Source organism: Triplophysa dalaica, chromosome 5 (assembly GCF_015846415.1).
Source record: "Triplophysa dalaica isolate WHDGS20190420 chromosome 5, ASM1584641v1, whole genome shotgun sequence".
NCBI classification, from domain to species: Eukaryota; Metazoa; Chordata; class Actinopteri; order Cypriniformes; family Nemacheilidae; genus Triplophysa; species Triplophysa dalaica.
Window position 1 is genome coordinate 27404847 of NC_079546.1, and position 26088 is coordinate 27430934.

The 26088-nt window shown below is 38.7% G+C and overlaps 6 protein-coding genes across 6 annotated transcripts; 1 reads left to right on the forward strand and 5 right to left on the reverse strand.

Moving 5' to 3' along the window:
- Positions 1 to 14389: 14389 nt before the first annotated feature.
- Positions 14390 to 16046, forward strand: LOC130420712 (uncharacterized). The gene is made up of 2 exons (XM_056748212.1): positions 14390 to 15333; positions 15456 to 16046. Exons 1-2 carry the CDS (start codon positions 14991 to 14993, stop codon positions 15779 to 15781), a joined length of 669 nt encoding a protein of 222 aa, XP_056604190.1. The 5' UTR covers positions 14390 to 14990; the 3' UTR covers positions 15782 to 16046.
- Positions 16047 to 19589: 3543 nt separating this feature from the next.
- Positions 19590 to 20430, reverse strand: LOC130420773 (histone H2B-like). The gene has a single exon (XM_056748285.1). The coding sequence runs from the start codon at positions 20418 to 20420 to the stop codon at positions 20046 to 20048; it is 375 nt and encodes a 124-aa protein (XP_056604263.1). The 5' UTR covers positions 20421 to 20430; the 3' UTR covers positions 19590 to 20045.
- An 887-nt stretch (positions 20431 to 21317) lies between these two features.
- Positions 21318 to 21662, reverse strand: LOC130420800 (histone H4). The gene has a single exon (XM_056748314.1). It carries the CDS (start codon positions 21632 to 21634, stop codon positions 21323 to 21325), a length of 312 nt encoding a protein of 103 aa, XP_056604292.1. The 5' UTR covers positions 21635 to 21662; the 3' UTR covers positions 21318 to 21322.
- An 860-nt stretch (positions 21663 to 22522) lies between these two features.
- On the reverse strand, positions 22523 to 23045 carry LOC130420740 (histone H3-like). Its single transcript, XM_056748252.1, has one exon. The coding sequence runs from the start codon at positions 22967 to 22969 to the stop codon at positions 22559 to 22561; it is 411 nt and encodes a 136-aa protein (XP_056604230.1). The 5' UTR covers positions 22970 to 23045; the 3' UTR covers positions 22523 to 22558.
- Positions 23046 to 23421: 376 nt separating this feature from the next.
- On the reverse strand, positions 23422 to 24057 carry LOC130420743 (histone H2A-like). The gene has a single exon (XM_056748256.1). It carries the CDS (start codon positions 24046 to 24048, stop codon positions 23662 to 23664), a length of 387 nt encoding a protein of 128 aa, XP_056604234.1. The 5' UTR covers positions 24049 to 24057; the 3' UTR covers positions 23422 to 23661.
- Positions 24058 to 24680: 623 nt separating this feature from the next.
- LOC130420722 (histone H1-like) lies at positions 24681 to 25370 on the reverse strand. Its single transcript, XM_056748235.1, has one exon. The coding sequence runs from the start codon at positions 25324 to 25326 to the stop codon at positions 24688 to 24690; it is 639 nt and encodes a 212-aa protein (XP_056604213.1). The 5' UTR covers positions 25327 to 25370; the 3' UTR covers positions 24681 to 24687.
- Between the last annotated feature and the right edge of the window lie 718 nt (positions 25371 to 26088).

Genomic DNA, 26088 nt, shown 5'->3' on the forward strand with positions numbered 1-26088 from the left:
TATCATTTTGACTGAGGTCAGTCAGAGTTTCATAACTATACACAGTCTGGCTGTATGTGTTTATTAGTCTTTGAGCACTGACTGTGTACTTCTGACTGTGTACATCAGGGGTCTTCAACTTCTTTTCTTTGAGGACCAGATTCCAAAAGTATAAAAAGGATGCGGGCCAGTTTCCATATCATAATTTCTTTTATTTTGTATTTCTGTTATTTATTGCATTTGTTCCTTTTATACTGTTTTTGTTGCTTTTACTTACAGGTCATATATTAAAGTATGCACACAAATATTGCATCCAGTATATACCTATTCATATTTAATCAAAGAGATAGTGTCTTTATAATTGTATTTTATATTTACTAATGCACTGAATGAAATTGCTGTTTATTTACTCACCCCAGTCCCCCGATACTTCCAAGATATGTGTGGTATTGTTTTTTTCAGGAAGATATTTATGAAGATATTGAATTAATGAAAGTTAATGAAAATAAAAATCCTCATAAATTCAGCACAAAAGTTATCTCTGCCCCTTGATTGTTAAACTGGCGTCTAATAAAGCGAATCAATCGATCTGTGCAAGAAACTTTAACACTCTTATCAAATCTTCAGGTGAATGACAATCGCATTCATGTGCCCCACACATTTATAAGTGCAGATCTTTTGAAGTTCCAGATGAAGACGAACAGCTGTTTTCATAAACAAAACTGTTTAAATCATACATAATGAATCCAGTAATAAAAACAACATAGTTTTTTCCTTATCTGAGACAACAGTTCACGTGGTGTAGTTCTCTTCCTGCAGTTACTTTTCAAAGTTTCTTGGATCAAATCGCTTTATGAGATGGAAATCGAGCCACCGAAATTAGCAGTGTTTTGGATTTAAAGTCGTGGCGTCTCAGGACGTGGATTTCTTAAAGCACAACGTTCTTAAACTATCTCCAGTTATTTGAAATGTTAAGGTGGATTGGTAAAGATGATTGGTGGGCCTGTTGACTAGCCCTGGTGTACGGTATGAGAAGGTATGAAGAATCTTTTCCTTGATCACAGCTCAGTTATTCTTTTATTAACCTCACTCAATAGAGAAACTCTTTCCTCCTCCAGACTCTCTGTGGTTTCACTGCTTGGATGGTTTGAACAGAAATGAACGTCTGCCTTTCTGGACTTTTTTATGTGTGCAGCTGGTTTCTCCTGACCTTTCTGTTTGTTCTTAAGTGAGTTGTCAGTGACTTCTGGGTGTCAGCTCGGCCAAGTTTTGTGCGGAAGTTCATCATTTTAATCTTAATGTAGTGCTTCCATCCACAACACCCAGTCTGAGTTCCTTTCTCATGTAAACATGGATGGTTTGAATCAAGGCCTCAGCAACTTTGTACTTAATTATTTCTTCTGCGAGGCCTTTCGGGGTAAGAGAAAGGAGAGTTCCATTCACAAGAAATGTATCATTTCCTTTCTGGAGCTGCATTTCTGCACAATATGAAAAGCGTGTCACAATGAATACCTGAGGCCAAGTGCAAGACCAGGACTCAGGAGATGACAATATGATGATATCATTGCTGCTGCATGAGTCAACAGATGGCAAATAATATAAAACCTTAAAAAGTGAATGTACGCCAGAATGCTGAAAAGGGTGTATGCAAACAAAAATGGAGATTTATAAAACTTGTGCAAGGACACTTGAATGCAATCTTCGCTTTATAAATCACAGATTACCTGCAAGTGTGCGTTCGTGAATCAGCCTCATATCCCGCCCTGTATACACCCATTTTGTACCCATAAATAGTCAATGCAAAGCACCTCATGAATGCTTATTCGTATTTAATAAGTCTGGCATCCAGTCCTCTTGTTAAGCTTGATGTCACGCACCATTATGGACGTGTAACGTTTCTGGTTCAACATCTATCTGATGCCATAGAAAAATAAAATAATGTAAACCCTGATCCCATCCTTTATCTCCGTAATAAAATCACAAATGGCCACACATGAGATTCACTGAGATTTCCATATTAATAATTGTTATATTTATGATAATAATTATATTAAAGGCAAAGACGATCTGTGCAACATTTACATGTTTACAGCATTTAGACTGATCGTGAACACCTCATTAAAATCACTTTTAAATATTAAATATTTAGATTTAGTTTTTATTGAAGATTTGAGTTGGATTTTACAGGAGGTGCATGATATAAATATCACTCAATACAAGCGCAAATACCTCTGCAGATTTAATCTTTGTGATAGCGAGGATATTTAAGCTAAAATAAAATGTGTGAGAGGCATTAATGCTTATAATCGTTTTTATCACACTTACTTTCTGCAATCTAACTTGAGTTCACTAACTCACCATCGGTGTCGCCAAACTGCTCTGTCTCCAAAATGTCCGTAGGCAAGGGTCAGAGTTTGCGTGCAGGTGCGCCAAATTTTTTACAAATCTCACCTTTTGCGTTGGGAAGTGGCGTACACCTCTTTCAGGGCATGTTTAGTCCGTACGCAACAGTTACATATGAGGCCCTGGTTCTTGCTTTGAGGAGCTGGTAGATGCATTAAATGAGGATATTAAAGAGCTGGTTGTCCACTTTCAAAGTACTGTGATCTTGAATGTCTGAAATTGATGAGAGATTCATTAATTAGTTTCCAAACTCTGCTCACAGCATTTATGTTCACAAAAATTGTGGCATCATTAAGGATATCATTGCATATTTGACAAATTCTAATAGCATTATTGGCAAAAACCAAATTCACGATAGCCGTCTCTTGCTGTTCAGTGAACATGTGACCTCGCCCACCATGAAACCTTCACCTTTTCACTACAGTGTGATTCCTCACCAGACTGTGACCACTGCAGTGCACTGCACATGAACACAAGGGTACTACTGTAAATATATGTATTATAGCCTAATGTGTGCTATGGTGAAATAGCTACTACAGTATGTGTACAGTATGTCCACTCACCCTGTCTGCATTGTTTACATCCATATTCAAAACCTAGTACTTGACCTTTGGCCTATTTGTAGAACATGTGTACATAACAGAAGATTGTTACATACCAGTTCTCATTTCTAAAGGTTTGAATTATACCCCTCACTGTAAATTGACTCGAATTAGTATAGACTCTCTGTACAGCCTCACTCGTTGTTACTGTAAACCATGTTTATCACAAGATCAATGACTGTGGAGACATTCGAGACCACTCTTCTTGATCCTCGTCCTCTTCCTCCCCTTCCAACTCCTCCTCCTCTAATTCTAACTCTGCCTCGTCTTCTGGTTCTTCCTCCAACTCCACTCACCCTGTCTCCATTGTTTACATCCATATTCAAAACCTATTACTTGACCTTTGGCCTATTTGTAGTCTCTTCTAAAGTCATGATTGGTTGGTGTTAAGTAAAGCAATGTGTGTTTCCACATGTGAGGATTTAGTGTGAGGCAACTGGCTGGCAACTTAAAAAAAAGTCTAAAGGGATAAAGTTAATTCCTCTAGTGGTGACACTTCTTGCGAGATTAACTTGACTGATGTCTGAATACTTCTGTTGGCCTGGGTTGTATTCCAGAAAGCTGGTTATGTGACATACCCGGGTTAGTTTAAGGGTTAGTTATCTGATAACCTCAACTTTCAGTTCCCAAAACAAAGACAACTTTCAGGGTATATAAGTTACCATAGCAACATACCTGTTCCAAAGCATCTTATGTTCCAGGGTTACTTCATTTAAAGGAAATGTTTCTAAGCTTTATAATAATATTTGATGCATTTGGTCAAAGATAGTTGTGTCTAATGGTTAGAGAGCCAGATTTAAAACTCAAAGTTTGTAAGTTTGATTCCCAGGCTGGCAGGTTTCAAGGTTTTATTACACCCCCCAATGGGATCAGCATGGCATATTGTTCACATATTTAAATTCTTAAAATAATTTTAAATTAATTTACATAAAAAACAGTTTAGTATTGAAAGAACTTTCTCCAGATTACAATGAGTCTTTCAGGATCGGCTGTTTTCCACCTCTTTTAACATTTGGAAAGCCATGACCTTTAAGCAAACAAAGTCAAAGAAAATAAACAAAAAAATATATATTTTATATTTAAAAGGGATATTTAAAGGCCACATGATTATTATGTATATATGACTGGGTCTTACATTTTAAACCTCATCCTTCATCATACATTGTGATTATGGTCAATGTAGTAGTTTCTAGAATTAAAAGAGTCTCCATTAATATGACATCAGTAATACAAAGTCAGTTTTCATAAAACTAAATAAAGATTTAATACTGCCTTCAAAATGACCAATGTGGTCAAATACAGACAGACACGTTAAAATAACAGACAAACATCCCAACAAATCTACAGTTTATGTAACAAATATAGCCATAATGAGTATATATTTGAAATATTATAGTATTAAAAAAGTGCACATATTTAAAATATTTATGTATTTAATTAAATAAAAAATGTATAGTGTTTAAAGTTTTATAAACATATAACCTATAAATAATTACATTTTATGAATTTCATCCGACACTTTATACAATGAAGCAGATTAACGTCTTCTGTGAAAAAAAGTCAGATTTATAAAGTTGCTTTACAGTCAAAAACTTTAGCTTCTCGTCCGTTTCCATGGTGACTGGTGAGATCTGTGATCCATTGACAGTGTCTTCATGTTGTTTCTGTGAGCGTGTTAACCCTGAGTATCTTTAGGGAGATTAAATAAACTCTTCTCAGGTGTTTTGAACAGACAGACCCCAAGTAAACAAGTTTGGGTTTAATAAATGTGAGTTTAGAGTTTAGCTGACGGTAAATTAACCTGCTTTCTGGAATACACCCCAGCACTGGGAAGCAAAGAGCCACAGATTATTCAACCAAATCGCAAAAACTTAACAAAACTAAGCATGAGAACATAATTTATTATATGTAAATTTAAAACTGATCCTTTTTTTTTTCTTTGGACGCACACAGACATCAAGAATCAATGTATGAATCTCAAAAACATTGACAATAAACAGAAAGTTTCATGCTGCAATGCATGCTGGGGTAATACCATAGTAAGAAAAATCCCAGCATGAACTGCATCATAAATTATAACCACTTTTGAGGAATGTAGGAGAAGTGTTGATGTCTTTCTCCTCAGCAGTAGAAAATTAGTAAAAATTTGTAACGCCTGCATCTTAACTATTAATCAAAAGAAAATGGAAAATCCACAATACTAAATTCATTCTTAAGTCTTAAAAGCAGAAAGATCTGATTTGATATATGAATGCATTTATTTAACTATGCACATATGTTTATCATCAATCACTACTACATTTAATATAAACATGTGCTAAGAGCTCAACTAAAGCAAACAGTGACCACCTTAATGGTGTCAGCATTTTTGACCAATGAAACATCAATATTAACTCTCAATAATAACTTCTGTGGACGTCTGACAGGAATAATCTGGTTAGTAGTAAATCCACCTGTTAATGCTGTTTGTAGAGTTGTTTAATCAGATCTTGAGAGATTTAATGTATTTTTATCTTCAGATGATTTCGTATAATGTTGTGATTGGAAGTCAGTTTTAGTTCTTAACTTTTAGCACCAATTCTTCAACAACAACAAAAAATTAACTGTGAACTGGACTTTGCATTTTTGCAGCACAACACAAAGATATCATTACTGGTTATTACTGTTTCTCTACCTCTACCTCATACACTTTATTTCTCGTCTATGTCGTTGTTACGTCCGTCAGGACGTTTATAGTATTGTGTGTGTGTTGTATTGTTTTTCCGTCCTGTCTGTTTCTCTTACTTTCACTTTCTTAGGTTGTTGCTGATTGGCTATCTTGCTTATCAGTTAAGACTGAGATGAGCGGCCGTGCTTTGGGAGGCGGGAGCGGTTTTAGCATGATGAGTGACACCTGGTGAAGCGGATATTTAAAGACCGTGCTGCTTCCAGTTTGGGAGAGAATTTTTGGTAGAACCATTGCTTGTTTAGAGAGAGAGAGAGAGAGAGAGAGAGAGGAGAAGGGGATAGGTCAGAGGTCACGTGACGTACATTGTACACATGTAGTTATTTATTGTATTAGAACACTAGTTAGGGATTTGTGCCACCCGCTGTATTTATGTTTATTAGTTAGTTATAAATTGAAGATGTAGGGAAGGAGAATTATACGTGCGTCAGGTTTAGCCTACTATAAAATTAAAAACCTGACCCAAGTACACTTCAATAGTATAAAACACTTCCACAAAGTATATTGTTTATCCTCACTGATGACTCAGAAGGTATCCTCACTCCTCGCCTCCTCCCGGTGCAATTAGAGATGTTCTTACAGATGGACGAGCTCCATCAGTTTTCGGGTCAAAGGATGGAGGAACGAGGAAACGAGAAGGGATATTGAGAAGCACCCTTGGAATGACTCGCTGAATCATTTACTCGTTCACAAAATACCACTGTGTGTTGTTCAGAAAAACGTTTTGTTAAGAAGTATTGTATAGCTCAAAAACAATCATCAATATGACAATGACATGAATCACTCAATTGCAATTGTGCTGATGATTGATGCTGCACAGAAAATCCCCAGAGGTACTCTTCTCAGAGAACATTTGGTCCCACTCTGATTCAGTGTTACTTTAACACTCTTGGTAAAAGTCAAACTACACAACTAAAGGAAACACTGATCACCGCAATGGAGACCAAACATTTAAAGCTCTGTTCGTTCTCAATAAGAGCTTGTGTAGAGGTCTGACAGAATCGAGTCAATCTGATTAGTATTATGAGAAGCTGGTAATGTTGTTTGTGGAGTCATTTAATCTTCTTCTGCTGAGATCTTGAGATATTTAATGTGCTTTTTTATCTTCAGTTGATCTCATGTAAGGCTGTGGCTGAAGTCAGTTTTAGTTCTTGTGTTTCTCTGTCCTTCAGTGATTCTGCTCATTATCATCAGGTGTTCATCACGAATGTTCAATCATCACTTCATTAATCACACTATTATCTCATTCACTTTAACTCTGATTCAGAGTTACTTTAACACTCTTTACAGTGGGACTAAATGTTCTCTGAGAAGAGTTTATTTTACTCTGAGGAACACTAGTCAGTATGTACTGAAAATATCCACTTCAGATCAACCATAGATATAGAGATGAAGGAGGAGAACAGGAGACAAAGTGATGATGGAATAAAAGAGTTTATTGAATAATCTTCATCTGAGTAGAAACAGATTCAAAATCTTATTACTGTAAACCAACAATGACAGTGGAAAATGACTGCTTTAGAAATACAGAACTCAAAATAACATTAAACAACATTGAAAGAAACTCTGCTAAACAATCTGCCATGAATAACTATCCTCAAGACGTTTGTCAACCATAGGACCTTCATTTATCTTCAGAACACAAGTGAAGATAGTTTTGTTGAGGTCCATGAGCTTTCTGACTCTTCCATAGACTGCAACACAACCAAACTTCAAAGCGCTTCAAGTGTCAGAAGCTCACGGACCTCAACAAAACTCTTCTTTTGTGTTCTGAAGATAAACGGAGGACCTGGAGTTTACGAACGACAGAATATTAATTTTTGAGAATTGCTTTAAGAAAAGTAAACAAAATAATGAAGTCATTTATAACTCAATTAATCAATTAAATATGTAACATTTTTAGAGAATAATATTAACAATGAGAAAAATAAGAAATTAAATTCAACACTAATCTCTCGAGACAGAATTCCACACACACACAGGTTGCTTTTAAGAAACAAACATCCTAAAATCTCTTATTTTAAACAATCTAAAACCAAACATGTATGATATCATAAATAATAGTGTCAATCTTATCACTTGCATCATAAAACACATGTTGTATTTACATTTACATTTAGTCATTTATCAGACGCTTTTATCCAAAGTCACTTACAGATGAGGGAAACAATGGAAGCAATTGGAACAACTGTTGACACCATGTCCACTCCGGATGTGGCGTGGCGCTATGCGACAAGCGTCAATAGAAGAAATTAAAACACTCATTGTATTTATAATATTTTTAACACCAGACGTTGCGAGACAATCCCATAAGAAGAAGTCACGTGTCACATCACATGGTAATGAAAGTAAATTACTAACTATATGTCGAAATTAGGGCACAGGTCCGGTTCCTGCCAGGTGTTAAAGGGTGGGCTTTCACAAAGTACATAGACGAAATAAAATCTGATAAGAATGTGTTTTGGTAAATAATAATCTTTGTTTATTTCTCTACAATTCTGACAACTTTTCTCCTAAATTCAATATAAAGATGTTTTATTTTTGAACTGGAGAAAATGAACTGGAGATAAAACTACTTCATATTTAGTTTAAGCAACACAAAACTAATGTTTGCAAATTTTAGAAAAAGTGTGAAAATAATGTGTTATGAAATAACCTGGATATTTTTTATTCAATTATTAATTATTATCATGATCTCAGACTTTCTTAAGGTTTGCTTTTGTTAGAATTCAACAAACACTGAAATATATGACTGCAATACATGCAGGATTTAAATGATTTAGGATGTTAAAAAAACAGAAAACACGCATTCATAACTGAAGACTGAAAGATTAAAACAGAAATAATTATTGTTGATTATAGTCCTTTATATAGTTATTGTGTGTGTTTGATTTTACTGATGTTTTACTCATTAATAAAGTGGTTATGTAAACTGGACATAAACAGAAGCCTGTAAAGTGGGCTCAGAACAATCCCCATCACTGGACGATCACTGCACAGTAAAGTCTCTGGTGTTAAAATGAGTTCATACCTATTGGTGTTAAACTTACACTGAAGCAGAGTCTTTCTGGTGTGAAATGTTCATTTATTCATGCAGTTAAATAATCAATTGAGTTCACATTACAAGTGATGATTGATCATTAATGATGAACACCTGCTGTTAACAAACACAATCATTGTTAAGACAACGAGTTTATGTTACGGTTCCGTCTGTGGAACTCATATGGAGCTAAACATTAAAAGGTTTCTTTAGTCAGCCAATCATGTTTTCTGTTTGAGCATAAATGTAAAAAAAAGAACTATTAACCTATTCAACAATTTTTACATCAATATGACTTGAAATACATCACCAGCTCATGTGACAAAATGACCGTTGTATCAAATATACAATTTTCTTATTAACATGAATAAAATATATAGAAGTTTGAGCCCTTTTACCTGAAGAGATTTGACTGAAAAACATAAGTTAAAGTAGAACAATTGCATAAAACCCACACACAGACATCAACAATCGCCATATGAACCTCAACAATGATGAAATGCTTCACGCTGCAATGAATTCTGGGAGTCATGAATGAGGTTTGTATGATGCTTCAGAACATGAAACATGTTACCATTGTTGAAATTCATTCATGAATCTTTATATTTCTGTGTGATCTTCAACTAGCAGAAGTTGAAAGTGGTATAATTTTTATAACTGAAATATTCTGATTAAAGGTGCGCTGGCTCTAACCAAGATAATAAATATAATAGTAAAGATTAACTCTCAAATAAAAGCCTTCCATAAGTAAGGCAAACTCACCACATCATAATAATTGTGAACTTGGCACAAAACAGCCGAAAGCATCAGATCATATTCTCTCAGGACTTTAATGCCATAACAATATGAGCTACAGACATCAGACAGAAACATTTACATTCAGAGTCAAACCACCCGACTAAAACAAACACTGATCACCATAATGGAGACATCAAACCTGTTATTTTCAGTAAAACATTAACAGAAAAAAACTCTCTTTATTCTTAATAATATAAATAAGTAAAGATGTTGATGGTGTTTGTGAGATTGTGGCTGAAGTCAGTTGTAGTTTTAGTGTTTTATTTCTTTCTATTCTTGTTGTTTCTGTGTTTATCAGTGATTCTGCTAGTTATCACTTCATTATCTAAACTAAAACATTCAGTGTCACATTTATCAGCCTGTAGTATGCACACTAAGCATTGTTCATTTCATCTGGACTAACCCATGTGGGGTCTACATGGAACCCGCCGACAAAACCAGCTGAGGCCCAGAAGACAGACCACATCAAACCCATCTGGACCCCATATGTCTTCACTGGCTGCATGGATCACTCACTACTTCCTGAACACCTTAAAAATCACAGAACTAAAGCAACATCAAACTCACCACTAGATGGAGCTCTAAACCCTAAATAAAGTAAACGGGAGAATTAGTGCAATAGAAAACATTAAGAAATTACAGACAAACAATTAAGTGTATTATCAAATTAGACACAAAATGTAGAATCTGAAACATCAAACTTGTTCCAGTACAACAATTATTTATGGAGTTCATGGTGCATTAACTAATGTTAACAGGTACAATGTTTGATGTAGTAAATACTGATTAAATGATGTAGAAGTATTACAGATTCATTAGATTCATAGTAGATTCGACACAAACTGACAGATTTTGCACTGCGACTTTTTCTTGTTTTCCAGTAAAAATGTTGAGAAATTCTTAAATAAAGATGCATCTTCCTAATGAGCAAAATGTCAGTGTACGCCACACTGCAAAAATGACTTTCTTACTTAGTCTTTCAACTGACTTAAGAAAATAAGTCTTTTTTTAAGAAAAAAATATAAAATTTCAGTGAATTTGTGCCAAACAAGCAAAACAATCTGTCAATGGTGTAAGGAAAATAATCTGGTATTTAAGGTTTAATTTATTCTTAGTCCCTCAATTCAAGATTTGTTTGCTGGTTTTAAGCACAAATTGACTGAGATTTCATATTTCAGTTAAAAGACTAAAGTCATTTGTTGCTGTGTGGTGTACACAGTGACACAACAGTGACCTGGAGAGTGCAGTCACACCAAAACATGAAGATGAAGAGAAACAGAAAGTGTGTTCAGTTTTCTGACCGATCACGTCACAGTCGTGTTTCACGCTGTCATTTTCATCATTTGAGAGAAACTTTAAAATATTGCAGCAAACCTCTTATGCATTTAAAGAGAATTAAAGAGAACAACAGTTACAAAGTCAAGCAGAATCTTTAGAAAAATATATCAAATTTATTGAAACTTTGTTTAGATGATAAGCAAACTGTAAGATATATGCATCAAGTTCAACCACCAACAGCTTTGTATGACTTCACTAAGACAAATGACAAATACAGTTATGATTCACTGCACAACACTACACTCTAGTGGTGACTCAAAGAACTGCGCCACAATATTTCCCCACATGAGTTATGAGCACACAATTTTTGATTCACACAGTGATATAAGTTGTCTTGCTCCACGCTCTGTACATACAACACAGGGTCATTGTAACCTCATCATATAAACTCTAAAACTAACACAGCAATTCATTAAATTAGATAATCATTAAAATACAACAATTCCCCATTTTCAACGTTTGTCAGAGCTTGTCTGGACAGCAAGTCTGCTCCCACATTCATATGCCCCGGGATGTGAATTGCTCTGAGGGACAGAAATTTGAGATGGTAATGGTGGTCTAGTGGGTAAAACCACTGAACTGGTAAATCAAAGGTTGCTGGTTTGATCCCAGCAGCGACCACCAGAGTGTCCTTGAGCAAGACAGTTTACTCCATGTTGCTCCAGGGGGATTGTCCCTTTAATAAGTGGACTGTAAGTCGCATTGGATAAAAGCGTCTGCCAAATGACTAAATGTAAATGTAAATGTAAATATGCCCTTCGCCCAGGTCAGAATCTGCTGGACCAATTTGTTCAAGTGGCCTGACCGCAGTCCGCCCTGGAGATTTATGTACGAGACTACTGAAGTGTTGTCCACCCGCACTAGGACGTGGTAGCCTCGCAAATGCCGGAGGAAGTATTTCAGGGCCCGAAATACAGCCATCATTTCGAGGCAATTGATGTGCCAATCGAGAAGATGACCTCTCCAGGTCCCTTGGGCTGGACGGCCATTTAAGACCGCACCCCAACCCGTGAGGGATGCGTCTGTCGTTAGCATCTTGCAACGACAACACGGAACGAGAGTGGGACCTAAAGTCAGAAACCGAGGTCTGAACCACAAAGAAAGAGTGCGAAGCCCCTGGCGCGTCACCCTTATATGCCTCTGGGGGTTGGCCCTTGGATGAAACCCCCTGGCTCTGAGCCACTGAAACGGTCTCATATGCAGGAGGCCAAGAGGTATCACTGTGGAAGCCGCCGCCATGAGACCTAGAACTCTCTGAAAGTAATGATTTGTCACTTTCTGGCCTAACCTGATGCTCCTCAAGGTGTTTTGTACGGACTCGACACGTGCCGGAGACAAATGTGCCTGCATTTCGATCGAGTCCCATATGACCCCGAGATACGTTGTATTTTGCGTAGGAGAAAGAACGCTCTTTTTGACGTTGAGTCTCAACCCTAGAGCTTTGAGATGAGCTAGGACACATCCCGATGTCGAAGCGCTAGCTCTCGAGACTGAGGTAAAATCAGCCAGTCGTCTATGTAATTCAAAATGCGGATGCCCTGGAGTTGCAAAGGAGCCAGAGCTGCATCCATGCTTTTTGTGTATGTGCGGGGTGACAAGGCTAGGCCGAATGGAAGAACCCGATACTGGTAAGCTTCGCCCCCAGATATCTGTCGTCAAGCTTTGAACCCTTGGGGGCCTCTTGTTCCTGCGGCCAGTCGAGGTGGAGCCTGTCGACTGCCTTGGTTACCGCCCCGATTAGATCCTCAAACGCCTTAGTATCGCGAGAGGAATGCTCGGAGGCGGTGCTATCTAACCCCGCAGAAACAAGAGAAGCCTCGTCCTCCGCCGGCTCAGAAGATGTGCCGTGGCATGCTCCAGAAGCAGACGCTAGGACGTCGCGGTTCGGCGAATGCACGGGAGAAGCGGACGGATCCGCCTGCCGTGCCTCAGCAAGCTCAAACCGCGAGCCCCAGGATGAGGAAGAGGTGGCTCGGTCTCGATTAAAAAAAAAGCCGAGCCGAGCACGCAGAACTCTGAAATCAAAGACATCACAGAGTTCACACTCTCCCTCAAGTCCCTGGGTGGGATGGTCAGCCCCCAAGCATTCAAAGCAGAACTCATGCTTATCGAAATCGGAGAGGATCCTCTCACAAGGAGGAACACATCTCCGATCTGAGTCAGTCATGGTTTGGTTTAGTTTTCCTTATTCTTACAATAGGCTAAGTAACTCAGAGAGTGCTGGTCACTAGTGTAAGAATCTAGGTAATATCTTCTTTTTTTTTTTCTATATTTGTTTGTAATAATAACAGAGAGGGAGACTTCTCCATCACAACACACGCACACACAAAGAGGTCCTTGAAGACAAAATAACCTGATGACGCGTCCGCATTCACGCGTATTTATAATCGGCAGGTGTGGGTGTAATTAGTCACGTCACCTGCCGAGGTTATTTAAAGCCAAAATAATTTTTGGCGTGTTTGACACACGTGCTTCACAACCGGTCGAACAAAGACTATTCTCCCATAGCGTTTGAAACGCAGCATCGAGTGTAGCTTTTGATAGGGAACTGCGATACACAAATAAGAATTGAAAAGCTCCCTTGTGTGCAAAAGAAAACCCAGAAGTGCACAAAGCGCCAGACAATACTCTGAAACATCATTGGTCAGCTACAACCACATAACACATTCTCATTGGCTAATCCACTGCCCAAGAAATAAAGATACCTTGGCTCAGATATATTAACAGTTATGTGTTAATGTTATTTGTAAGGGATACTCAATTCTCCTGGAACAGTGCAAGCGAACATGTGAATGTGTCAAAAATATTCAAACTACTTGTTATTTTCCAGTGTTATAACTTCTTAATTAAAGCATACGTGAATAATTTTGCATGATTATGAATAAGAGGCATATTTAACTGTAATAATTGTCATGTTACTGGAAAGGATAAAAACTCATTATTTGGTCATTTGGGTTCGGCGGTAGTAGTGTAGTACACCACCTTTTTTGGTAGGACTACACCACTGCTGTGGAGTAAGTGTGTTTATTAATGTCTGTGTCTGCTGCATCATGGATAATCTGTTGATCTGTGGTTTGTAAGAAGTGTGAAGATGACCTCACTCGTGTTCTGCTTTTGTGTGTGTGTGGAGACAGAAGAAGAACGGAAGTGTGATCAGCTTTAATGAAGGCTGTGCGTCTGCTCTGCTCGGGCAGGAAAGTCTTGTGTTGAATGAATCTGGAGAAAACCTTCATCATGTTAGTCCTGTTAAAGTCTCTGACAACAAAAGTCATAACTGAGCTCTGTGTCCAATTATTTTAAGACAACAGAAGTATTTTATAAGTAACAGGACTAAACTACAGAATGTGTTCTAGTCTGTTATTGTGTCATGAGAAAAGAGGAAATGAGAAACACAGGAAGAGTTACAAATGTTGTCATGAAGAAATATAAGTAGATGATGAGAAGAGACTCAGTAAGAGAAACACAACATGACTGAGAAGAGTGATATATGTCTGCTGGGACTGATCCTTCTCTCTTCACTATTCACAGGTAAACTATTCAACACATTTATTTCATCAGATTTCATTTCATTACTCTCACTGACATTCTGACAAACATGTTCAGTTTCATCTCATGTCACATTTATCATAGAGTTCATGTGTCTTATTCTCACGTTCAAAAGTCTGATGTCAAGAGTCAATAGTCTCTTTCACACATACAGCCTTTACTGGTTAATTGCAAGAAAATTGCAGTTAACAGATCATGTGTGAACAGGACCTTTAGGGTAAATCGTACTTCCATTTTTCAGATATAAAATCATACCGTCACCATATTTTCAAACATAGCTACGGTTGAACGTCCGCCTGATGACATCATATTACTGGCTGTGTGAACGCTGTCTTACTCTTAATTTAACAGAATGCCATTGTTTGTGTGAACAGGACATTACCTGAATGACGTTACCAGAAACGTACCATCATTTCTGAGTGAAAAGGGATAAAGGAACTAGATCACATGTTTTACTGTCAAATCTTCTGATTTATGTGATATTAAAATAAGAAAACTCTATCTGTCATTGAGAGATAAATATTGAACTGTTTGAATATATTGTGAAGTATTAATATGAATGATGTCATCTGCTGTTTCAGGTGTGAGTGAAGCAGAAGTGAATGATGTGTTCATCAGTTCTGGTGAAAGTGTGTCTCTGTCCTGTAATGATGCTCTTCATCAATGCTCCTCAACTACATGGATCTATAATAATTATACAACATCATCTACAGTAGAAGTGTTTACTGGAGGAATAAATCGGAATAACACTGAAAGATCTGAGAGACTGAGTCTGACATCTAACTGCTCTCTCAACATCTATAAAACAACACAACATGATGCTGGAAGTTACATCTGCATACAATATGTGAATGGACGTCTACATGGACCTTATTCACATGTTTTTCTACATGTTCTTCATGGTCAGTGTGTCTCTTCATTTATATGAACACATGTTTAACTTCAGATCACAGTTCTCTTTATCTCTTGTGTTTTCACTGAAACTCATGAGTACTGAGAGTGTGTTGTGTGATTTGTGTTTCAGTGTCTTCATCATCATCATCATCATCACAGACTGAGATAAGAGCAAACACATCTGTCACTCTCTCCTGTCAGCTGTTTTCATATGACTGTGATCATGTGTTCAGTTATTATGAATACCAGCTGGTGTGGATGAATCAGACTGATGTTGATCTACAGACAGACTCCAGATATCAGATTAGATCAGATGAACTCTGTCTCATCTCTCTGACTACAACACTCGTGAATGAAGACGACAACACAGAGTTGAGATGTGTGCTCAAACACAAGAATGACATCAAGACCTCAGTCACATATACTGTCAGATTTACAGGTAAGACATCACTCTGACAGGAGTGTCCTGAACTCAAAGTGACTTCAGTCATTAAACTCTGTACTGATGATGAAGAAATGACATAAACATGAAATATGATTGTGATGTTCTACAGTATGATGTCTCTGAACATTCATCATCTTCTACAGATTCAAACAAGATTCTAGTGACCACCACAAACCCTGAGAGATTCTCAACTCATAACACACCAGAAACTACACAACAACAAGGTATATCATCGGCGTTTGTGTGTGTGTGTGTGTTTGTGTGTGTGTGTTTGTGTGTGTGTGTGTGTTTGTGTGTGTGTGTGTTTCCACATTATGACTCATCTAAACTAAAACTAAACTTTGTTTTTTACAGCATCATCTACAACATCAATAATAATAAGAGGTATGAAGTGTTGATTGTGATCCATGTGTCCTGTTACATAAGTACATGAGTGAAACTCTCACTGAACTCATCTTGTGTTTGTTTCTCATGTGTAGTGTTTGAGAGTTTGATGGATTTAATGGTGTTCTTGTGTCTTCTAGTGATTCTAGTGATTGTTGAGGTGTCAGTGTTTGCTGCTCCTACTGTCATTCTTCTTCAGATCATCTGTGCAGGAAGAGCGCGTGAGTTTTCATCATCATCATCATCATTCACATTCACCTGAAACAATCCAGAAAACAAACAGCAGAACTTCATCACTTTTATTGACTTTTATCTTCTCAGAAAACAGAAAAAGGACTCAGAACGCTCATCCAGAAGACACAGTGATGTCAGCAGTTTAGGAATAAAATCCTCTTTATGATTAAATTACAGCGAGGTTTATTTGATCAGATTTTACACATATGTGTGTAATGCTTTTAGTAGAAACCAGAATCTTTGCTGATTTGATTCCTTCACTGAGGTTTATATTATTCTGTTAAGTTACCTTTCCTTTAGTTTTGATTTCAGCTGTATTTGTTCATTTGTATATTTTGATGTGTTTAGTGATATGTGGTAAATGTAATGTATGTTTGGTTGTCCCCTCTTGTTTAGAATGGGCCCATCTTTTTCTTTATAATGTATTTGTTTGTTCGTTTGTGACCCTGAATGACAAAACGTTAAGTAGCACGGGAACATTTTTAGTAAAAGACAAAAATACATCTTACGGGTCAAAATTATCGACAGTAAAGATCACGTTCCATGCAGATATTTTGTACATTTCCTACCTTAAATGTATAAATGTATATTTTTCTTGTTTTCCAGTAAAAATGTCTAAACATTCTAAAAATCAAGATGCATTTTCTTGACAAGTGAATTAACCTAAGAAAACAAGTTTTTTTTTTTTTTTTTTTTTTTTGAAATTTCAGTGAATTTTTGCTTAAAACAAGCAAAAATCTGAGAGTGTAAAAACCTAAATATTGAGAAAATTGCCTGTGAAATTGTTAATGAGAGACACTGTGTACTGCAAAAAAATAACTTTATCACTTAGTCTTTGTTCTTGTTTTTCAGTGAAAATGTCAACAAATAAACTTGAATCAAGATGCATTTTCTTGATGAGCAAAATTACCGATGAAAATAAGTCTTGTTTTTAGTAAAAAAATATGAAATTTCAGTGAATGTTTGTTTAAAACAAGCAAAAAAAAAATATGCCAATGGGGTAAGAAAAGTAATCTTGAATTAAGGTTTACATTTTAGTAAGTCACTCAATTCAAGATTATTTTTCTTACCCCATTGGCAGAGAATCCTGAGTTTTCTGATCCAGAGAAGAGCCTGACAGCGTGTGTCCCACCCTGCGTTAGAGTTAGTGTAACCGGAACGCTCCGCACCGCTCTCAGCGGGCCTCGAACCGGTTTGGTCCTGCATGGGAGTCGGGCGCTCTAGCGAGAAGGTTAAAGACCGCAGTCTCTAGCATCTGTCGCTAGAGCGTCCTTGAGGCCGGGGAGTGAGGTTTACATACTGCACAGCTCTTCACTAGCTTGTCTCCGTTACATTAGCAACCCTGCTAATACTAACTAAATAAGAAAGTGATTTAAGTACAAGCACTACATAAAAAAACAAAACAGAAAACTGCATGCAGATCTGTCTCTAATCTGCTGCACTGTCTTCAGTATCAGCTTCCTTGTCAGGGAGCTGTCAATCAAAAACTCACTAGCCAATGAGGGTAAAGTGGCCATAAGTCCTCCACATGCCTCTGAAAGTGTAAATAAGAAAATCTAGCCAATCAGTCTAGACCAAGATTTAACTAAGGTAAACATTTAACTGAACGACTGCCTCCACAACCTCCTCATAGGCGGAACACAAGATGTGTGTGACTGGTCTACATCCCCTGAATCCATTCTCACCACATCTCATCTACCTCCTCAAAGCTAGAGGAGTGAAACACAGAAGCACAACCACTCACTCCTGTGAGAGACATGAGTCTAACCTAACACAAACCTTTCTGTCAAAGTCACCTGACATTATCAACATGGTTTAGTTCTGACACAGTTTAACTCTGAGTTCTTGACATATTTTATTACTGTTTTATAAACTATAGCGAATAAACTGTGATCGTATGAAACATGTTGAAGGTGTCTGAATACCTTTTGGTTTGACGTATATTTCTAATAAATGAGCACAAGAAAACTGAACATAATACAATTAAATACGTTTTGGTCTATGAAGAGACATCACTTCTCAATTTGTCAAATATTATTGCATCTGGTTTCACAGAAATACAACAATGTTGTCTCTCGAGAACATGCATCCTCTTTTGTCACCACATAATTCATTCATTTGTTGTGTTGTGCTATTGTTATACCTCAGAAGACCAGCAGAGGTCAGTGGTGGTGTGTGTTGTTGTGTAATGCATTGTTAAGAGAGATTGATATACACTCACTACCATTCTTTTTCTCCTACTATGACAGGCTATTGTAAAGTGGCTATGTTTTGAAATATGAAACATATATGTTGTAATTCTTAACATAAGAAATATTATTGTCAATATATTTTTACACATTCAGTCCCATATCTTATCACGTGTACATCAATATATAAAAAAGTATTTTATTGATTATGAAATTGCATATATTGGGACAATAACACTCACCTTAAGGATTATTAGGAACACCTGTTCAATATCTCATTAATGCAATTATGATGGTGGTGTAATGGTGTGGGGGATGTTTTCTTGGCACACTTTAGGCCCCTTAGGACCAATTGGGCATCATTTAAATGCCACGACCTACCTGAGCATTGTTTCTGACCATATCCATCCCTCTATGACCACCATGTACCCATCCTCTGATGGCTACTTCCAGCAGGATAATGCACCATGTCACAAAGCTCCAATCATTTCAAATTGGTTTCTTGAACATGACAATGAGTTCACTGTACTAAAATGGCCCCCACAGTCACCAGATCTCAACCCAATGGAGCATCTTTGGGATGTGGTGGAACGGGAGCTTCGTGCATCCCACAAATCTCCATCAACTGCAAGATGCTATCCTATCAATATGGGCCAACATTTCTAAAGAATGCTTTCAGCACCTTGTTGAATCAATGCCACGTAGAATTAAGGCAGTTCTGAAGGCGAAAGGGGGTCAAACACACTATTAGTATGGTGACCTTATAATCCTCTACGTGAGTGTATAAACAGTGTCAGCTGAAGATCTTGCACACCTCATTATTTTGCCATATTTCAGTATGTTCAATACAGTTTTAACCTACACACTTTCGAGTACAATATACAAGAAAATCTTCTGCTTTCCTCTATTTAAAACTCATATAAAGACTGAAGTTTACTGGTGTCTGAAGTCTATCATCAGATGTTTAGTGAAGTTGTCATTCAGTTACTCATCAAGTTTTGATATAACAAAATAACATTTTTAGTTTATTTGAAGTTGAGCAATAGTTTGTCTATTTATCAGTGGTATTTATCTTTAAAGACATCTTCAAACCATCTTTAAATTAAATACATATCAAGATTATTTGCAAATTAGAAAACTGTATACACTTTTCTATCTAAAGACTTCTAATTTTGTTTTACTGCAGTAAGTTCTACATTAGTGCCCATAATGAACCAAAATTAATCTTAATATTTTTAATAACTTTGTCACACAAATTAAGTCACTTTGAAAATCAAAAATGGCTGTTTTGTCTAATGGGAAAACCATCAAATGTAAACATATTTGACATTAATCAAATCGTAATTTATATCATAACACTAATGAAAAAAACACAATTCACATCTTTACAAAAACAATAATCTCTTTTAAAGGATTAAGTGTGTGGCTCTTAAAAGAGCCTTTGTGTGCGGCGGATGAAAGCGGCGCTTTACTTGGAGCTGGTGTACTTGGTGACGGCTTTGGTGCCCTCGGACACGGCGTGTTTGGCGAGTTCACCGGGCAGCAGAAGACGCACGGCGGTCTGGATCTCTCTCGACGTGATGGTGGAGCGCTTGTTGTAGTGCGCGAGACGAGACGACTCACCGGCGATGCGCTCGAAGATGTCGTTGACGAAAGAGTTCATGATGCCCATCGCCTTGGAAGAGATGCCGGTGTCGGGGTGGACCTGCTTGAGCACTTTGTACACGTAGATGGCGTAACTCTCCTTCCTGGACTTTCTGCGCTTCTTTCCTCCCTTAACGGCGGTCTTGGTGACGGCCTTCTTAGAGCCCTTCTTGGGCGCGGGTTTGGCTGGTTCAGGCATGATGCTTCTTCACAGATGAGTAAATGCTGAATGTTGAAGAGTCTCGTCGCTGTGGTATTTATTCACTCTCACATGCAAATGTTTAGCGTCACGGAGCCTGTTGTCTGATTGCGTGTCTTCGCCGGCCAAATCCCATAAAATGTGTTTATTGGTCAGCTCATAGTTTGACGGGTTCGATAGAGAGCCAATGAAAGTGTTTCCCGCCCAGTGTTTGAAATTTGAACATGACCATCCCCCGCGCGATTCAGTATTCACTTCCCGCTCTTTATCGAATTTGATTAAAAATAACATTTATATCTGTAGTACGTCATCGTGTCATCAAAGTCACTTAAAGAGTTCATACAAAAGCATTTCACCCTTTTATGCTTTATTCACAAACTTTGGGCAGCTTACGTTTCTATAGTTAGGCGATGATGATGGTGTTTCTTTTTCGAGCACCAGAAGTGTGTAACACAACAGATTAATCTCATCAGTTGAGGTTCTCCAAAACGCATCCGGGTTAATAAAACGTGACATTCATAACATTTCGTTTGATATGATATAACTTCTGAAGGTATAAACTACTCGAGTAATAAAGTGGCTTTTAGAAGAGCCGTTGTGTTTCATAAGTCTTGTTTCAAAGTGAAAGTACGTCATCGTGTCATTACAGTCCGTCAAAGTTTTCGTACAGAAAGCATTTCACTCGATTACACGTTATTCACGATACATTGCACGTGCAGACGTTTATAGTTACGCCATTATGACGGTGTTTCTTCTTCGAGCGAAGTATTTAACACAAGTTCTAAAAGTACGATTTCTCGTTAAATATGATTTATTTTATGAAATTCATCTCCTCAAGTGAGACAGTGGGTGGCTCTTAAAAGAGCCGTTGTGTTCAATGTTTTACTTCAGAATAAACGCGTTTAACCTCCGAAGCCGTACAGAGTGCGTCCCTGTCGTTTCAGCGCGTACACGACGTCCATGGCGGTGACGGTCTTTCTCTTGGCGTGCTCGGTGTAGGTGACGGCGTCACGGATAACGTTCTCCAGAAACACCTTCAACACACCGCGAGTCTCCTCGTAGATGAGACCTGAGATACGTTTCACTCCGCCGCGTCGAGCAAGACGACGGATGGCAGGCTTGGTGATGCCCTGGATGTTATCACGCAGAACTTTTCGATGACGCTTCGCGCCTCCTTTTCCGAGTCCCTTTCCGCCTTTGCCTCTTCCAGACATGATGAAATGTTAGCTAAGAATAAAGCTTATCAATGGGAGAAAACCGTCGGCAGAGTGTTTAAACATGTGCTTATAGGACCTAATAGAAACATGCAGACGAGGGCGGGAACAGCCCACGTCATTTACATGTTTTTTCTTCACGCCTCTGCCATCCCAATGCTTTCAGTAAAAACAAACGTTGTGTAATTTACAAAAAAACAACAACTTCAAGATTTTCTAAGAAACTAAACAATAAACTTTAAATGATAGTTCATCCAATAAAATGATGTCATCATTTATTCTGCCTCATGATATTTCATATCCCTTTAAATGACTTTGTTCTCACAAACACAGATTAAGATATTTGTAAGAATGTCAGCAATTTTCAATCCTTTGACATCATTGACTGCCACAACAGGAACAATTCAATGTTAGTCAAAGGTGCACTGAACGGATGGTTTCATAAATAGTTCAAAATATCTCACTTTGTTCAACAGACATATTTGTAATACTAAGGGAGTGGATGATGTAACAGAACTGAAACTTCTCAACAGAACAAAGAAATTTAAAGTAAATAGAATTTTTATTTTTGGGTGAACTAGCCCTTTAAATTGTAATTATAGATTATATAGAAATGATTGACGACCACTAGCCAAATTTGGTTCGTTTTTAATCTACTAGCAAAATGAATATTAAAGTGTGTTTGAGGGAAGGGAAGTAAATTACATGTGATCAGACGCCCTTAAGAAGAATGATTTAGCGAGCGAACACGAGATATCTCTGCTGATTGAAGAGACACTGATAAGATAATGATTCCTTCTTAATATTGAACCATCACGCTAATCACAATAATGTTAATCATTGGCAAAAAAAAGATGGAAATCGTGTCGTTCAGTTGATGTGGTGGCTCTTAAAAGAGCCGTTGAGTTGTTTTTAAAGCGGGACTTAAGCGCGCTCTCCGCGGATGCGGCGGGCCAGCTGAATGTCTTTGGGCATGATGGTGACCCTCTTAGCGTGGATGGCGCACAGGTTTGTGTCCTCGAACAGACCGACCAGATAAGCCTCGCTGGACTCCTGCAGAGCCATGACGGCGGAGCTCTGGAAGCGCAGATCCGTCTTGAAGTCCTGAGCGATCTCTCTCACCAGGCGCTGGAAAGGCAGTTTGCGGATGAGCAGCTCGGTGGACTTCTGGTAGCGGCGGATCTCTCTCAGAGCCACGGTGCCGGGCCTGTAACGATGAGGCTTCTTCACGCCGCCGGTGGCGGGAGCGCTCTTACGGGCGGCTTTGGTGGCGAGCTGCTTCCTCGGGGCTTTGCCACCGGTGGACTTACGAGCGGTCTGCTTGGTTCTTGCCATCGCTGCTGAATCTTCTGTGTTCAGTACAGAATATGTCTGTTGTGTCGGTGTGCCTGTTTATAAAGGCTAAAACGCGCAGCACGTCAAGGGCACGGAGACACTCGATTGGCTGATTTGTGACGTCACCTCGAGACAATGAGCCAATGGCCGCGCCATATGCGTTCAAATGAAACTGGCGGGACATTGCGTTTAAATCTCGCGTCACGGACACAAGACAAGATCATCATATAATTTCTCTTTATCTCTTTATTTAATACTCGTGTATTATTCCTCTGATCAGACATTTGCACGTTGCTATTTAACAAAGTTCACATATAAAGGTCTTCACATACAAATCAAATTAAAATAATCCTTTATGTTAAATCACAAGCGCAGCAACAAAGTTTTTAAGGACAGAAGCGCTCCGCTTTCCCACGCGTTTCTTAACTTAAACCCGCTAAAACAAGACGCTTTACAATTATTATTTTACTCTGATAAACCGTCAAAGGCACGAGTAAACAGATATATTGTAGAACATTTGGGGCAGTGGTCTCACATACTGATCTGGAGAATGCGACCTCATTTATAGCAGGTCTATGATAATGCATTAATATACAAACTCGATGGATTAAATCAGAAACCTCGTCGCTCTCTCAGTGATAATGTGGGTGGCTCTTAAAAGAGCCTTTGGTTTGAAATGAACTGTCCCCCGTTTACTTTGCCTTAGCGGGTTTGTCGGTCTTCTTGGGCAGTAACACCGCCTGGATGTTGGGCAACACACCGCCCTGAGCGATCGTCACGCCGCCCAGAAGTCTGTTCAACTCCTCGTCGTTACGCACGGCCAGCTGTAGATGGCGGGGAATGATCCGACTTTTCTTGTTGTCCCGAGCGGCGTTTCCGGCCAACTCCAAGATCTCAGCGGTGAGATACTCGAGGACAGCGGCGAGATAAACTGGAGCTCCGGCACCGACGCGTTGTGCGTAGTTACCTTTGCGAAGTAGCCTGTGAACACGGCCGACGGGAAACTGAAGACCCGCTCTGGATGACCGCGTCTTAGCTTTCGCTCTTGATTTACCGCCAGTTTTACCTCTTCCACTCATTGTTGAATAAGATATAAAATCCTCACGATTACAGAAAGACGAAGGAAATGTGAGATGAAGTTTGTGGGTTTCAGAACTTATACGTGCCTATCGTTCGCTTATTGGTTGGAGTCTGTGAAAAGTTAAAACCAATCACTGAACTTCCCTCCAAAAACCAAAGCCCGCCCATTTCTTCCCGTCTGCCTGTTTTGTTTCAGTTTTTGATCACGTGATCTTTCACTACATTAAATCTTATATCTGCGGTCTTTACAGACACGTCTATAGGAAACAACAGTATGAACAAAAGCAAACATTTAAACTGACAACATAACTTCAGATGTTGCGCCGATTATGAATTAAATGCTCTGACGATCATAACTTGTGTTCTTAACTTGAACCAGATTTCTCAGCGTATTCATTTATTAAGAGTTTTCCTGTAGCTTAGAAGAGTAAGGTTGTGGGTTCGAGCCCAGATATCTATGTATAAATGTAAAGGATAATGCACTGTAAGTAGCTTTGGATAAAAGCGTCTGCCAAATGAACAGATTTAAATGTAAGAACACAACCATAATATCAACATATCACTGAAACACAACTCTTTAGTGGGCTGGTGGTGGCTCTTAAAAGAGCCTTTTGTAATAGAAAGTCTGGAGAAGGAATCTACCTCTTTTTCGGGGCGGCCCTTTTAGGCTTCGCTGCTTTGGGCTTTGTCGTCTTGGGTTTTGCCGCCTTGACCTTCTTGGGGCTTTTAGCTGCTTTCTTCGGACTCTTGGCTGCCTTCTTGGGGGCCGCTGGCTTCTTCGCCTTCTTGGGGCTCTTCGTTGCCTTTTTAGCGGCGGTGGCGGCAGGTTTCTTGGCCTTCTTGGGAGATTTCTTTGCGACGGTCTTCTTTGCCGCTGCGGTCTTCGGCTTCTTGGCAGCAGCAGCGGGCTTCTTCACTGCGGGCTTCCTTGCTTTAGGAGCGGCTTTCTTCGCTGGCTTCTTAGTCTCGACTTGTTTTTTGTTGAGTTTGAAAGATCCTGAAGCACCGGTTCCTTTAGTCTGGACCAGTGTGCCTTTAGTCACGAGGCTCTTGATGGCGAGCTTGACGCGGGAGTTGTTCTTCTCCACATCGTATCCGCCGGCGGTGAGAGCTTTCTTCAGGGCGGCCAGAGACACACCGTTTCTCTCCTTGGAGGCCGTCACGGCTTTAACGATGAGATCACTCGCACCTGGACCCGCTGTCTTGGGTTTGGCTGCAGATTTCTTCTTGGGCGCTTTCGCCGGCGGGGCTGCTGGAGCTGGAGCGGTTTCTGCCATTTCTGAGGTAAACAGCTTTCGGTCACAGTCTATAGTTGATCAGTAATGCGGAAGGACTGAGCGGCTCTGCGCTCTTAAACACTACATGAGAACCATATAGACTCAGCTCGTCCTGTCAGTGTCTGCGCGCCACTGTGAGCCGCAAACTCTTGTGTTTTCTCCTGCGACATTTCCAGTAAATATCAGAGTTTTAAAATCATTTGACGGAGTGAAAACAGCGTAAACACAGAGCAGAGATCCAGAGCTTTATTCAGACACTAAACTACACGACAGTAAAGGGTTTATTATTTCACTGTTACATTAAAAACACGACCAGCATCGATCTCTGGAGAAAAGCTGCGCATTAATTTCATGTGATTTGTTTGTGTAAACATTGATGAAACATTAAACATGTTTTCTGTTTATTTAACATACATGTAATAAATGACTTGAGTTAAGTTAATGTCATTCAGGGACTTGTAAAGTGTTTCATACAGAAGTTGTTTTGATCAGATTGAAACACACGAACACTCTCGAGGTATTTGTGTGAATGACACAAGGCTGTTTGTGTTACTGATGTGTAAATGTTTTATATTCAGACTGACGAAATGATCAAATGGAGAATAAATATGGATTAAACATAATAAAACTAAATCTTTTTGTCCAGTATTGACATTGAATTCTTTTTTCTTACAGACAAGCAAGTTTGCTGCAGTCAGTCTTGGGTTCTGAATGATTGAAACGTTAAAGCAGTTATTATTATTACTTTTATTTAGTGTTTTA